The following is a 13,807-nucleotide window of genomic DNA, read 5'->3' as shown; positions in this document are numbered from 1 at the left end:
CGGGTGTCAGATACCGGGCGCTGCTGTCGCCGCGGGCCGGCGGGCGGGCTTGGGGCCCTGCGGCCGGTGCGCGGGCTCCCTCCCCCGCCGGGGCGCCGCGGACCCCTCTTCTGGCGGCCGCAGTACGCGGTTTGTGTCGGTTTTCCTTCGAGGGGGTCCCCGGTGCGGGCCGACCCGCCGCGGCCGCCGCCACCCCGCTCCCCCGGCGGCGGCAGAACCGGCAGCGCCGGGGGGCGGGGCGCAGCCGGCGGCTCGGCCAATGGGAGAGCGGCGCGGCCGGTGACGCGGCGGGGCGGGCGGCTGGGCGCAGGAAGCGGGGCGGGGGGCGCGGCCTCGCCCGCCGGTCGCGACGTCGCTGCCGCCGCCATGCGCCGCTGAGGCGGGCGCTGGCCGGGCCTCGCCTCGCCATGGGGGCGCCGCCGCCCAACGGCAGCCTGGGCCTCACCGACAGCCCCCCGCGGCCGGGCGGGGGGGCGGCGGCGGGGCCGGGAGACCGCGGCTGCGAGAACGGCGCCCTCATGGACAGCTTCGGCATCTTCCTGCAGGGGCTCCTGGGCGTCGTGGCCTTCAGCACCCTCATGCGTGAGTGGCGGCGGGGGCGGGCCGCGGCCTCCGGGCCTCACCGGCTCCGCGCGGCCTGGCAGCGGGGGCGGGCCGCGGCCGGCCGGGTCCCTTCCTCCTCAGGGTGGAGGGGGGGGGGGTCGGGTTTGGTTAAAGGTGCCGCCGCCTCGCTGCCGCGTCCCCGGGAGGAGCGCCGCGGTCCCGGCCGTGAAGGGCTGAGGCGGCCTTAGGGCAACGCGGCCGCGGTTTTGTTGGGGCGGCGGGGAACGGCCCGGCAGCCCCGGGAGACCTCTGCGCCGGTCCCGCGCCCCCCCCGGGGGTCGGAGGGAACGGCCGGGCTGCCCGGGGGAGCGGCTGGGGGGCTCCGGAGGCGACGGTGAAGGGGGAGGGCGCTGCGCCGGAGAGACTGTGCTTCAAGTGCTTCAGCTGATGCACTTTCTGCAATTCGCGTTCCTGATATTGGCACCCGCGGCGGTGTCATTCATCACTCGGTGGGGGGGGGGGGGTCGTGTGCCCTGCTTGGGGTACAGCCGGCAAGGTGCGCCGGCCTGCGCCGGTCACTCGGGTTTACGGTATACGGAACTAAAGGGTTAGGCTGTATCGGGTTTGCTGCCAGTGTACCACGTCGTGTCATCAACAGCAAAGTCAGAGACGCTTGTTTAAATCACAGCGCACTTAAAAGAGTGTGTGCGATACCTCAGCGCTGGGGCGGGCGGTGAGCTCGCGTGGCTGTTCGCAGCGGCTCAGCTCATGTGCAGTGGCTTGTTATGCTGCTCGTTGGAGTTTAGTGGAAAGGCAAGAAGGGCTGGAGGCCGTGGTGCCCCCAAGCCTGCCTGCTCTGAGGGAATCACAACAACTGGAACACCTCTGGTAGATCTTTGTCTCGTGCTGTAGTTAGCGTCCTTGCAGCCGAGGAGTGCAAAAGAAGCTCAGTGCCATTGCTCAGCTGACCGCAAAGTCACTTAACAAAACGTGGGGGAGGGACAAGGGAAGATCAGCTACGAGTGTTTTACAGTTTGACTGCTCTAAAGACCAAGATCCTGTTTACGTCGGAATTGAACTGGTACCCTTCTGTGCTAGCGTCGTACAATTATGGTTAAGTCAAAAGTTTGCTCACCCACTATATTTGCATACTTCAGTGTTTCAGTCACAGTTGACAATTGCATTGCTCTTATAAAAGCTATGCATTTAGCAGTCATTGTGTTACTGAATGACAACAGTAGTCACGGGTGTAACATTTGGTGGTCAAAGCATCTCATAATTAGGAGTTTTAGCAGTTTCCAAACAAAAGTACCTCTCTTTAAGAAGATGATGTGTACACATTGTTAGTTTTGGAATTAAGAGATGCAAATAGATAATTCTTATGGATTGTGCATCAACAGATGAAGAACTGCAGATGTTATTTGTCAGGATAGTATCTTTTTTCTGGAAATGGTATCACTTGTCTTTGTGCATTGCACACTGAATACTCAGTGAAGACAAGAAGTGAATACAAAAGGTATGGACTTGGAAAATGAAAGCCTAGTTGTTAGCAACACTTCCTAACTTTGGTTAGGGATATTTTAAACCATGAACTATTAGAAGGAGACTGTCGATTAAGTGCTTGCAACTGTGGAAGAAGGGAATGAAAGGAAGGCAGCCAGTCCTCGCAATGGTACTGATGAGAAAAGGAATCTCTTTCCAAAGGAGATTAGAACAAAAAAAAGTTGCAACTTGTGGTCCTTACAAGGGGTTACATTTAAAAACAGAAAGATAGGTATGTTTGTCCCAGTTCTGACAGCCACATTCTCTTCCACTTTGTTTTGGCGTTCCCCAGCAGGAGAAGATGCTGGCCCCCCCCATGTGGACCAGTTACACTAGTAAAAGAGCAGTTGTCTCTTGGTGAAGTGCTGTGCTGCTCTGCTAGTTTTGTCTGAATTTTTCTATCCTTTTTATATCGTGTGCAAAACATCTGGTATGTTTTTTCCAAAATCTTCAAAAGTTGTTTCAACAACTAGAACTTTTTGTGATCCACGTGACAGGTCTGATGTGACAGAGAAGCAGGAACCTGTGGCTGTGGACATGAGGGAGAGCGTGACCTTTTCTCAGCAGTCGCCTTGGCACCTACAAAGTTGTTCCTGTGCCTGAGCCGCTGTGGCAGAAGGGGTGACAACTTCTGCCGGATGACAGAACCCATACAGCAAGAAAAATAAACAGCGAGACACGGTTACTTTTAAGCTGGAGTATTTCAGCGCCCTGGTCCCGTAGCTGGCCGGCGCAACAGAGTGGGTAGCACTGAGGGAGAAACAAGTGGCTGTAGGCAGGGACTGCTTGAGAAGTGGCACTGCTCTCCGGTCAGAGCTGGGCCTCGCTTTTGAACAGCGTGAACTCCCTATGCGGCTGTGTCGCTTCTCCAGCTCTCCTCCGTAAAAAGTCGGAGAACTGAAGACACATGGCTGGCTGGTATTTAAATTTAACTTACAAAGGGCAAGTCACTTGTCCTTTTTTTTTTATTTCTTTTTTTGAAAAGGAACCCTAGAAGGAGATTCTCTAATACTTTAGTTGGGATTAATGGTGCAGAACCCTCTGTAGAAAAAGAAATTAAAGTAATGGCAACAGAGATACATTGTACAATTGCTCTTTATGCACAGAGGCTGTTTTTCTTTGAAAACTATTTGATTTGACATGTAAAGAATAAGAATTTTTGTTAAGTGGCTAAATCAAAAGCTCACCCAGACTTGCCCTTTTCTAGATAAATCTTACCATGCTTGCAATCAGTGGAACAAAGACTTTTTTTTTTTTTTCCTGATCATAGTAACTAGCTGTAAGAGGAGGAGGAGGACCTTTTCTGTGCCTCCTCTGTGCCAGTCATTTGGCAGATGTTCATCTACAAATGACTGAAGGATTGTTCTTCGAGTGAAATTGTTTAAGATCTGCCACTCCGGTTTGCTCCCTTCTTGTGTGTGCACCTATCCAATTGCTGTAAAGTTATGCTGTCAATATGGAAACTGCATTGCTTCGACTATCTTCTGATACTTCAAAGAAAGGTTTTTACCTGAATCGCATTGTCAGCTTACCTTGTGTGTGCCCTCACTACTGAACTGGGCCAACCATGAAGTGACAGGAACAGAAACTTTCTCTCTTTGAGCTGACGAAACGATCATTTGAAATGAAACCTGAAGTTTCCTTTTCTTTGTAGCTTTTGCCTCCTTGTTCTGTCACACAGGCAATGAAGAACAGTTGAACCTACTCTCTTGCCTCACAGTAGCCTTTTAAATGAATGTCTTTCTTCTATTATTTTCAGATTCAAATATACAACCTGTCATAACCCCCTAATCATTTTCTGGTAGAAGATGCTTTAGCGAGTTACCCTCTATCCTGACTTCATACAGGAGCCTCCCTAACTCCCTTAACCAAAGAGTAGAAGTTTGCATTTGTTTTTATTGCTGTAAGTTGTTTAAGGCCTCCCAAACCCACTACTTAGTCACTCTGATTTCAGATCTTATCCTCCTGCTCTCCATGTAAAGCGTTGTGCACCAGAGAAGTGGGGTACTTTTCTGATGTCTGAATCAGTAGTGGATGTAATTAATACTGTTGGAGCCCACCAGCATGTTGTCTTTAATCACTGTGAATTAGTCTTTAATTACTGCTCAGAGTTCACTCCTCTGCTGTGAACCTAAAGACACATTGGAACAGTTTCACCCAGACACTACAGATGTTTCAGTACGTTGAAAGTCATACTAAAGTCGGGCGAGACAACTTCTGTTGCTCCTCTCCTAACCATAGGCTCTAACTCCTATCAAAGAGAACTAACTGATTAAAAACTACGTCTTTTGGCAAATCTGCTTGGGCTGGCAGCCCTTTTCGATTCTGGCCACTAATTCTCAAGTCTGTTAGCCTGCTCTTTTGAAGTCTGTTACTTAATTTTGCTCTTGTCTCTTCTGCCTAAGTATGTGTTATTTTCCACCCTAGTTTATTTAAGACAAGCCACTTCATAACAGGAAGTCTTAACGGGTTTCCCTTGATGGACGAGATGTATGTTTATGCTTCAGGTCAGTAAGCCGAAGATAACATTTTTTCGAAGTTTGCCATTATAGTGCTTGTATCTTATTTCGTGGGGGTCTGATTTAAAATGAAGGCTTTGCTTCTTAGGCAGTTTTTTCTTTTTTGGTGCAATATTTATGGGTTTTTATTACTGATGCCACAAAGCTGGTTTAAAATCTTTTTGTATAATATATGTTTTGTCAGAAATCCCAAGCGCCTTCTGAGCACTCTCTGGTTAGGCTTTTATTGGCAATGAACGATTAGAGAGTGGTGTTAGCACAGTATTCCCACATGTGTACGATGCAGTTGTAAATAATACAGTTTTTATTAGCCAAACCTGCAGAAGGGTATGGGGAGAAAAAACGCATTGCCCATCCCTTTACCCTCTGACACAAACCTTTAAAGTACTTCATCTTGAATGTGTAGTTTATTTACTAAGCTTATTTGTCAGAAGATTGATAACTTATCAGAGCATGGTTATGTTTGTTTTGGGATACTTAGGAATGGCTGACAAATTAGACGTGTTGTAACGATGAGTTATTGAAATAGAAGAGTAATTTGGTCCTCTGCAGGTGAAAGGTTCACGTTCTTCTGTGAGGAAAACATAAATATGCCGTAAAGGAGTCCAGAGTGTGTGGGTCTGTTACCTTTTATGGCTTTATTGCAGTTTGTGGCTGTACTCACACCAAGAAGGGTAAAAGCTTCTGTGTTAACAAAAGTGAAATGATTGAGTACAGCTGCGGTGAATAAGTGAGTATGCTGTTGGGGGTCACACCTGAAAAAAAAAATTAATATAGTATCTGTTATGAGAATTGTTTCTGGTTTTAAGTTTCTCTTTTTGCTTGCAGAATCGTAAAGGAAGTACCTTAAAAATTGCATCCTTAAAGTCCATTTCCTTTACAGCAAGATTTTCTCACCTGATAAGTCATGCAAGGAAAATTAATGTTTCCTCATATAATAAGCTATCTTAGTAGGTAGATTAGTAGAATTCAAAATGCTTTAGCAAAAATATGCTTTTCAGAGGAATGATTTCATATTTTCATCAAGGTATAATGTTCTGGGGACTTGAGAAGAAATTAAGTCATTTCAGTGGCCTTTCAAACAAACAAACAAAAAAGATTAAAGAAAACTGTTAGATACAAAAGTACTAAAGCGTATGATTTCCAGTTGTTTCCCATAGTAAGTTTCTTTCTGCTTGAGCAGATTTTAAAAATGTGAAAATGGCAGGGAGTTGACTTTGATACCGGTAACATCAGCAGTGAGTACAGACTTCTGAGTAACAGTAACATGTTTATTCTACACTGCAATTTTCTAAGGTGTAGGGCAGTGGCCTGCGAGCAAGGTGGGGTTTTACTAATCAAGGCATTATTTAAAAAGACTTGATATTATCCTGACTTGATAATATGTATCATTACTTGTATATAGATAAATACCATTGTAATACCATGTAAAAACCATCACTGTATGTATTTGCTCTGAGTGACGCAGTATGTGTTCACATGAATTGCTGAGGACCACCCGGGAAACGTTCTTTGTGCGACTGATTTCAAAACTTGTCTCATACAGAAGTTTCAAATCACAAATAGGATATTTTGTATGTGTGAAAATATGAACAGTGTTGTACTTACACAGCGGATCGCACTTTGCCGAATGCACTTGATTCTTTTTCCTAGAACTCTTCACAAGGGCAGGTTCCTGCTGAGTTGCAGCACTTGCGGGGAGCCCCTGGGGAGGAGCCCGGGCAGGACCCTGGACAGCTCCCCGCCCCCCGCCGCCCGGGGAGCCCCGCCGGGACCGCGGGGGGGGGGGTCCTGCGCCTGCCCGCTCCCCCAGGGAGGGGTGGTGGTTAAAACACCTTCTTTCCTACTGCCGCCTGCTCCTTCGGGCCCAATCCCTGGCAAATAGTTGTCTTGGTGGGGTATGCTAGAGAACAGCTGGTATTCTGTAGGTTAAGTGTCTGCCTGTGGCTGCAGGGTTCAGAACAGCCCAGTGAGGTCACTGCCGTCACAGCCAAGTAAATTATGCCTTACAATGATCAAGTGTTTTGTTATCCCCAGATGGTGAGGTATCGCTTGCGTCTATGTTACATGGCTGTTTCTTGTTCGTTCTAAATAAATCATCAGTCCTTTCAGTATCTCTGTGTCATCCTTATCCACGTTTGAGACAAAAATGAGTGATGCACTTGGACCCATAGCAGGAAAAAAAGATGCAGTCACATGGGTAAATTAGCTAAATAAATTGCTTTATTTTACCATGCTAATATTGTAGTACTCTTTAATATATAAAATAAGTAGTTAGGATAAATTCTGTCCATTGTGAGTTCTGTAGAAAGACAAATCTGGCTGACAAACTTCACGTTGTATAAAAGCAAGTAATAACAGTGTTGGGAACTGCTCAGCTGATCCTTTAAGTGAAGCAAATAAGCTGAAATGAATTTAGGAATAACAATTGTGGAATTTTTTCCTATTTTGAAAACAGACCATTCTTGTTTTGTAGCATAGTTAGGTATGTATCGGTGCATTTACTGACCATAGGAAAAACATGCTTTCATAATGTTTAGTCCTGCTTAAACTACATTTGCTTGGGTTTTTGATTAAAGCTGCTTGCAAGATGTCTGATTCTTTGTTGGATATAGACTGTAGTAGCACTTTATTGGGTGGCTTAATGTCCTGATCATGCCAGGTCATTAGTATTTTAGTGTCACTAAATGCAGCAACTATTCCTGAAATGCCATGCTGATAGCAGTTAAGAAAAAGAAAATAAGGTATCAGTTTAGACAAGTAATCCGTAATCTGCAAGTAAGTTGCACTTTTCAATAAGTTGTGTAAAGCCCTTCTTTGTCTTGTTGGCTCAGAACATATCACATTTTCTTATTACTCAGCTGATGGCTGGATATAATTGTCCTCCAGGTAAGATTGTTCTAAGTATAATTACACATGTCATTCACATTATGAAATGTTTAGGAAAAAGGATAAGTTATGTTGACATTTGGAAACTATTAAAATGATAAATTATCCAGAAACTCTGAAGCTGTGTTTAATTAGAACTAACTTCTGGACTGTTAGCTAGACTGTTGTTTAACTGTGAACTGCATAATGAATGTGTTCTTGACTAGTGTTTTATAATTAAATTTGTAAGGAGCAGATTCATACAAATACACAGTGCACATTTTTGCGTTCTGCAATGATATTAATTTCATGGTTAATGAAGTTTGCATTCTTAAATTGGTATTTAATAAGGTCTTATCTGTGTGGATTTTGTTGATGAAATGAAAAATCAGGTCTGCTTTCTCATGCCTGCTGGTAGGAAATGCTTTGTATTCTCAAAGATCTCTCTCACAGCAAAATGTGTTCCCAACGAAACTTAGCGTGTGAAATCTCACTGACAGGCCGAATGTAACCTTGGAGCTTGCATGAGACTGCCTTTGCAGGTGGTGTGGTAGAGGGATGAGGTTTTAGGATTTATCAGGAATAATTAAACTTGTTTGCAGTGTTGCTCAGGATACTGAAGACCTGTTTTTCTACCACTGACCCCGAATCACACATTTTATATGTATTTGTTGTCATAACCTTGTACATATGTTGTCATACGTAATGAATGTTGAGGATGAAAATGCACTAAAATAGGTTCACAGTTGAAATTCCTCATAGCTCGCACTCATGGTTCAGGTTCATAGTACCCCATGTGAGTTAGTTCACAGGAATGCTGGGCTAGAGCAGGGAAAGGTCATCCCAAGGAAGGTACTAAGCTTTTATATTGTTCATGATTTTTTTTTTCTCTAGAGGTTGCTGGTTTTTTTTTTTTTAATAATCACATGTTCTTGTAATTTGAAATGTTTTGACTTTGGTCTTAAATTTAGTCACATTTTTGGCTACTGAAGATTCTAAAACCAACCATTCCCCTTGTAGTGATTCATGTGTGTTGGCTCACCTGATAGAAGAGGAGCACGGTACTATGTTTCCTTGTTTTATCTGGTCACCGGGCATTAAACAGAGCTCGTGAGGACTTGGGAAGCAGCTGACGTGTAAGCTGCAAGGTGCTCAGGACGCGAAAACTTGTGACAAGAAGTTTAGTTGTATACTTATCCTGTTTGAGAGGCCTCTCCATTGCTGTGCTCCACTGACACTGATGAAATAGATGAACCAATGGAAGGAACTAGAGAGGGGAGTTCCTGAATTTTTAAGCATTTCAAATTTAACAGTAGGTTTTATAGGACTGACATCAGTTTGGTAGCTGGTAAAACTTAAGAAACCATTGTCCTGGGCTTGAATGCTTAGAACTTGGCCAGATACTGTTTTATAGGGGTCGCCTCTAAAATTTTGGACGGGCTCGCCGGTCACCTCAAATGAATACTTGCAGAAACAACCTTTGCTTTTTGTTGTTCCACTCTAGGGTGTGTTGTTTTTTTTTTTTTTTTCCTGTTTGTCAAAAATACAGATTTTATTTAAAATGACTTTAAAATTACAAACAACTGTTCAGAACTAACAACATATATCCCCTGCCTCTAACAATTTGTGAAGGTGTTATGCTCTAAAATTGAAATTCCTTTCTAGAATAATCGCTCTTAATTTCTTCACTTGTGCTGGAAAATACCAGCTACTATGCAACTTCTAACATACCTTTCTTGTTTGGAGACTGATGGTGTGACTAGCAGCATATGTTAGTTTATATGCGTTGGGTTTTAATGCTGTCATTGCAAGGTAATTGTCATGTTAGAAGATGAAATAGTCTAAGGAGCTTTACAAGAAACTGCCCTCCTCCATCTGATCTCAAATACCTGAGCTTTCTTATGGCACTCTTAGTGCTGGCAGTAGGTTTTGGTGTTGTGAAGCTTTTATGAAACTTAGACAAAAGCTAAGAGGTATGAAGCTTTATCTTTGAGAAGAATGCTCATGCACATGGAAATTATTACATGTTTTTGTCTTGATTTCAGAAATTTAATTTATGCAGTAAATACCTAGTTGTTAGATACGTTATATCAAAGAAGTCTACATAATTGGCTGCTGACTCTAATGATATTTGATCGTGTGTAAAGTGAATGCATGAAAGTAGGTTGTGTATCTTTTGTTATTTTTAAAGCAGTTGGTGTTATGCAAAATGCGTCTTGCTTGCAATTCAATGCTTCGATAGTTTCAGCAGCCTAGGAAGAATGAATCTGGTAAGCAAAGCTACGCAGAATTTAAATGGACTCTAACCATGTCCTGTACATCTGCCTTTGGCCTCCTTGATTTAATGTATTTGCTGTTTATCATTTTCTACAAATGGAAACACAGTTTTCCTTTTACGTTTTTTGGGGCTTTATCTGAACTTACATTTTGAGTTTACTTTCTGCTTTTAAAACTGCTACAGTTACTGGCTTAATTAATATTTTAATAAATGATGAGTGAGTTCATAGCTGCGCTTTGGCAGTTCTGTCGGTTCCCAAGAGCTGGTTTAAAACAACCGGCTTGAATGACTTAAAGTTCATTGATATCTGTTGTCAAACTAATAACATTAGGAAAGCTTCATGTATTATTGAGTGATCTTGTGAATGCTGTACGTGAAAATGGTATTGTGAATCGTAAATTGCTGCTTAGTGCACATTAATATGGATTGATTCTGCTTGTTTTGCACTAAATAATTCATGTTTCCCAAATGGTTCTTATTTTTACGAGAAAAAAAAGAATCCACTTGAATGCAGGAGACTATTTTTCAGCTCTCACTGGGTGTGTGTATCGCATGGTAGGAACGGGCTGGCTGTTTCTCTAGCAACCTACCTTTTTATTTTTTTAGTAGTTGTTTAATAACACCTGGTTCAGAGTACAAAAGCATTTGAAAGAGGGCTGTGTATTAAACTTCTAAAGCCAATCTTATAGCACTTTTAGTACTGGAGGCTCAGACTTGCTTTACTTCGGCGCTGTCATACCTGTTGTGGAAACAATAGCATATACTTCAGTCTCTGTGCTGGGAAACTGTGATTTATTGTGACCCTTCAAATAGAGCACACCTTGACCGAACAGTGCTACGTATGCTAAATGCAAAGATCACAGATGCCTGTCTTTAAGACCAAATCTTGTCATATGACTTCAATATTTGGATAAATATTTCCTAAGCTACTTGTCCTGTTTACCTTAGAGATCTTAAAGCAGTTACTTGCAACCCTTTATTTTTAGTATTGCTGTAGCGTTGGCATGTCATTCAGGAAGTAAAGGGCTGAATACTTTTGTTTACATAGTGCATATTAGATGCATTTTCTGACTTCTAAAGTGCTGCTCTCTCTGGGGACGTAGCAAATAGGTTAGCAATTGAGAGTGAGGACTTGTGTCTAATTCTTTGTCTGCTAAGTTAGTTTAGCTATTTTAAAAGTAAGCTTTACCTTAAGGAAAAAAAAAAAAAAGGAAAAAAGGTTGATTACAATGGCTATTGATGTGGTGTGTCTGGACTGCACGCTCTGCTAAGACACATTTGTTTCCTTTATTGACAGCCGAGTTAATGCTTCTGTCAGAACCGCACTATCGTGTGCTCCCAGGATGTGAGATCAGCCTTGGTGAAATTGGCTTAGACTGAGTTGTGTGCGACAGGTAATACAACTTATTTGTGTGTCCCCCCCCAGCCAATCTTTACAAGCTAAGCATTTGGAAAATGTTTTTGATCTTAAAATACGCATGTGTTGGGGATAAAAAGCTCACCAACCCCAGGTAATGCATTTGGCCGCCTTTCCTGAAGAAGCAACATAGTCTGTATATTCCAAAGCTCAGATACCAGTATTTTTTTTATATTTTTTTTCTGATAATGATTTGTCCTCCCCTGCACTGTGAAGGGGAGGTTCAGTTTGTGATAGCTGTTCCCTTACCTATCACAGAACTTTTGCAGGGACAAAATTTACAGATAGGCTTTTAGCTGGATGTGGAAGCAGGTGGTGGGAAATAAATGTTTTTACAGAGGTAACTTCCAGTAACTGGAATTCTCCAGTGTTTATCCAGCAACCACTGCTGCCCATTTGATAAATTATGTGAAATCCAGTGTTGGCGCATCATTTTCCATCATCTTATGTCATCGATATTGAGACAAGAGAGTCATGAGATAGCTGGGTTTGGCTGATGCTCGGCCCTAGCGTATTTAACTTTGCAGTAAAACAAAGTCCCTTTGCTCTCTGCTCTAACAAGAGTGCCCGTCAGACCCATTTAACTATGGCAAAGCTTTTGCTGCCTAAAAACTGTTGCCACAACATCATTCTAACTGCTGCCCTTGGAATGAAGAGACTGGGGTAAGGTCTGCAGTTGTGCAGGTACCGCAGGGCTGTTCAGACACTGAATCGTTAGTCTCACGATGTCCCTGAATACCTAACTAGCTGGGTCATTACACTTTATTGTGTCCAGTGTTTCTATAAGTTTTTCTCTCCAGGTGACCATCTTTAATGGACAAGTTCTTAATTACATACGTATCTCTGCAAAACCATTGAGTCCAGGGACACAATGGAATTCAGAAAAGAGGTTGGATACTTGTGGGGCTATTGCTTTTTTCTGTCTTACAGAAGTTTTAAAAATCCTTTTTGCGGGAGAGCAAAGCGGGTGAGCTCACGTGCTTCATATAGTATGTCAGTCTTTAACATGGACTAGAACAAAATTTTCCTTCCAGAAGAAACCATGGTTCCTGGTCTCTCCCTCCAGTACAGCTATATCACTGGATGTAGGGGGAAATCAGTTGGTCTAGTCAGTATAATTTCTGCTGTAGAATAATTGGTGTCCGAGGGTGCTGACAAGTCTAGGTCATTAAACAAAAAAATAATGAAAAATTTTGAGGTTCTTATGTAGGGAAATAAGCAGCAGGCTTTCAGGGTATCCCGTAATTGAGCATCTCGGTTGTAGTTAGTGGGGCATAGGAAGAGAAGGAGGAATTGCAGTAGGGCAAAAATTGAATTACCAAGAACATAGTGAATTTCCTTTTTTTTTTTCCGGAGAAAGGAACAGCAAGCCAAAACCACTGGTTCTTTTGGTCTTTTTTGCAATCCCGTTTATTATCTCTCTTAAAAACAAACACACCTCACACCATGCCATGTTCCTTTTTTTTTTTTTTTTTTTTTTTAAACTATGAATATGGGGAGATGCTGAGCTCATAAGTGTCACGAAAGCTTTTGGCAATCAAGAGATACGTGGCTTATACACTTGTATACCTTTTTGTGAGGCATCATTTTAGCCCATTCTCATTAAGCGTGTTTCTTGTAAAGCTATTTCAAGAAAGAAAAATTTTATTTTGGGGAAATCTGTAGTTTCTTATTCCCTCTTTGCTGCTACCAAAAAAATAATGGGGGCAATAAAGTGAAACTGTAAGACAACCCTCTTAAAAGCTTTGCTTAGTGGGAAAGGGAGGTAAGATCAAAAGTATGATAAAGAACACAGGTAACATAAAATTCACTGACCGCTGTCATTCCATGGTGGTGTGAATTTTTCAGGAATTACTAGCATGCACGTACATATTCATAACAGACATGAGTTTTACTGTTGTGGGAAAGCAGTGATATTAGCAAGCAGAACAGCGTTTTTGACAATCTTCCCAAATAAAATTTAAAAAAAATGACATCTGGCTTGCATATGTAGTTGATTTTGCAAGGTTTTTACAGGGTTAGAAATTGGAGGATCACATTTATGATGCGTATGTTCTCCTGATAACCAAATGTTCTGAAAATAGTTGTCTGAGAGTAGCCGTGTGAAATTCTGCGTCAGATTCTGGGTTTGTATACTAATGCTTGGTTTAACTCTTCAGCTCTTACCCCATACATAGTTAGTAAAACAGCGTTTTAGCAGAAACTTTAATACTTGTCTTGAGCGTTGGAAACAATGTGAATTAATATCAAAGTAACCCTTCAAATCACAACAGTCTTGCACTATGAGGGCTGTGTTGGAGGGTCCGTCTGGTTGCAACACGTTATTCGGGAAGCCCAGCAAAGCCAATCTGCTGGATGAGATTTAGCGCTCCTGCTGTGACCCTGTATGGAAACCCAAACTGCAGCAGATTTCTCGCTATTAAATTCTGTGCGCACATATATACATGTGTGTATATGGTTTTTAGTTAGCCACACTTTGGTCCTTTGGTAATTGGCTCAAATCTTGGAGCTATTAAGCATCGTATCACAGAAAGATGATTTTTAGACTTGGGGATTGATTTTTGTTGGAAGGGACCCCAAATAGCACCTGCTTCCATCTCCTGCTCAGAGTAGGGCCAGCCGATGTCCCCTTGCTCAGAG

General features: G+C 42.9%; 1 protein-coding gene across 1 annotated transcript in view; it reads left to right on the top strand.

The window, feature by feature from the left end:
- Positions 1-407: 407 nt before the first annotated feature.
- The window catches only part of LOC309675318 (store-operated calcium entry regulator STIMATE-like), a gene marked incomplete at its 5' end in the record, with an annotated part of 33,169 nt that continues 19,769 nt past the window's right edge, over positions 408-13,807 (top strand). Inside the window, one exon of the mRNA XM_082487602.1 lies at positions 408-582. Within this exon, the coding sequence (XP_082343728.1) occupies positions 408-582 (175 nt within the window). The remainder of the gene's footprint in view (positions 583-13,807) is intronic.

Source organism: Vanellus vanellus (genome assembly GCF_965231255.1).
Source record: "Vanellus vanellus genome assembly, chromosome: 9".
Taxonomy (NCBI): Eukaryota; Metazoa; Chordata; class Aves; order Charadriiformes; family Charadriidae; genus Vanellus; species Vanellus vanellus.
Note: the sequence above shows the minus strand (reverse complement) of the source record. Positions and strands in the feature narration are given on the sequence as shown.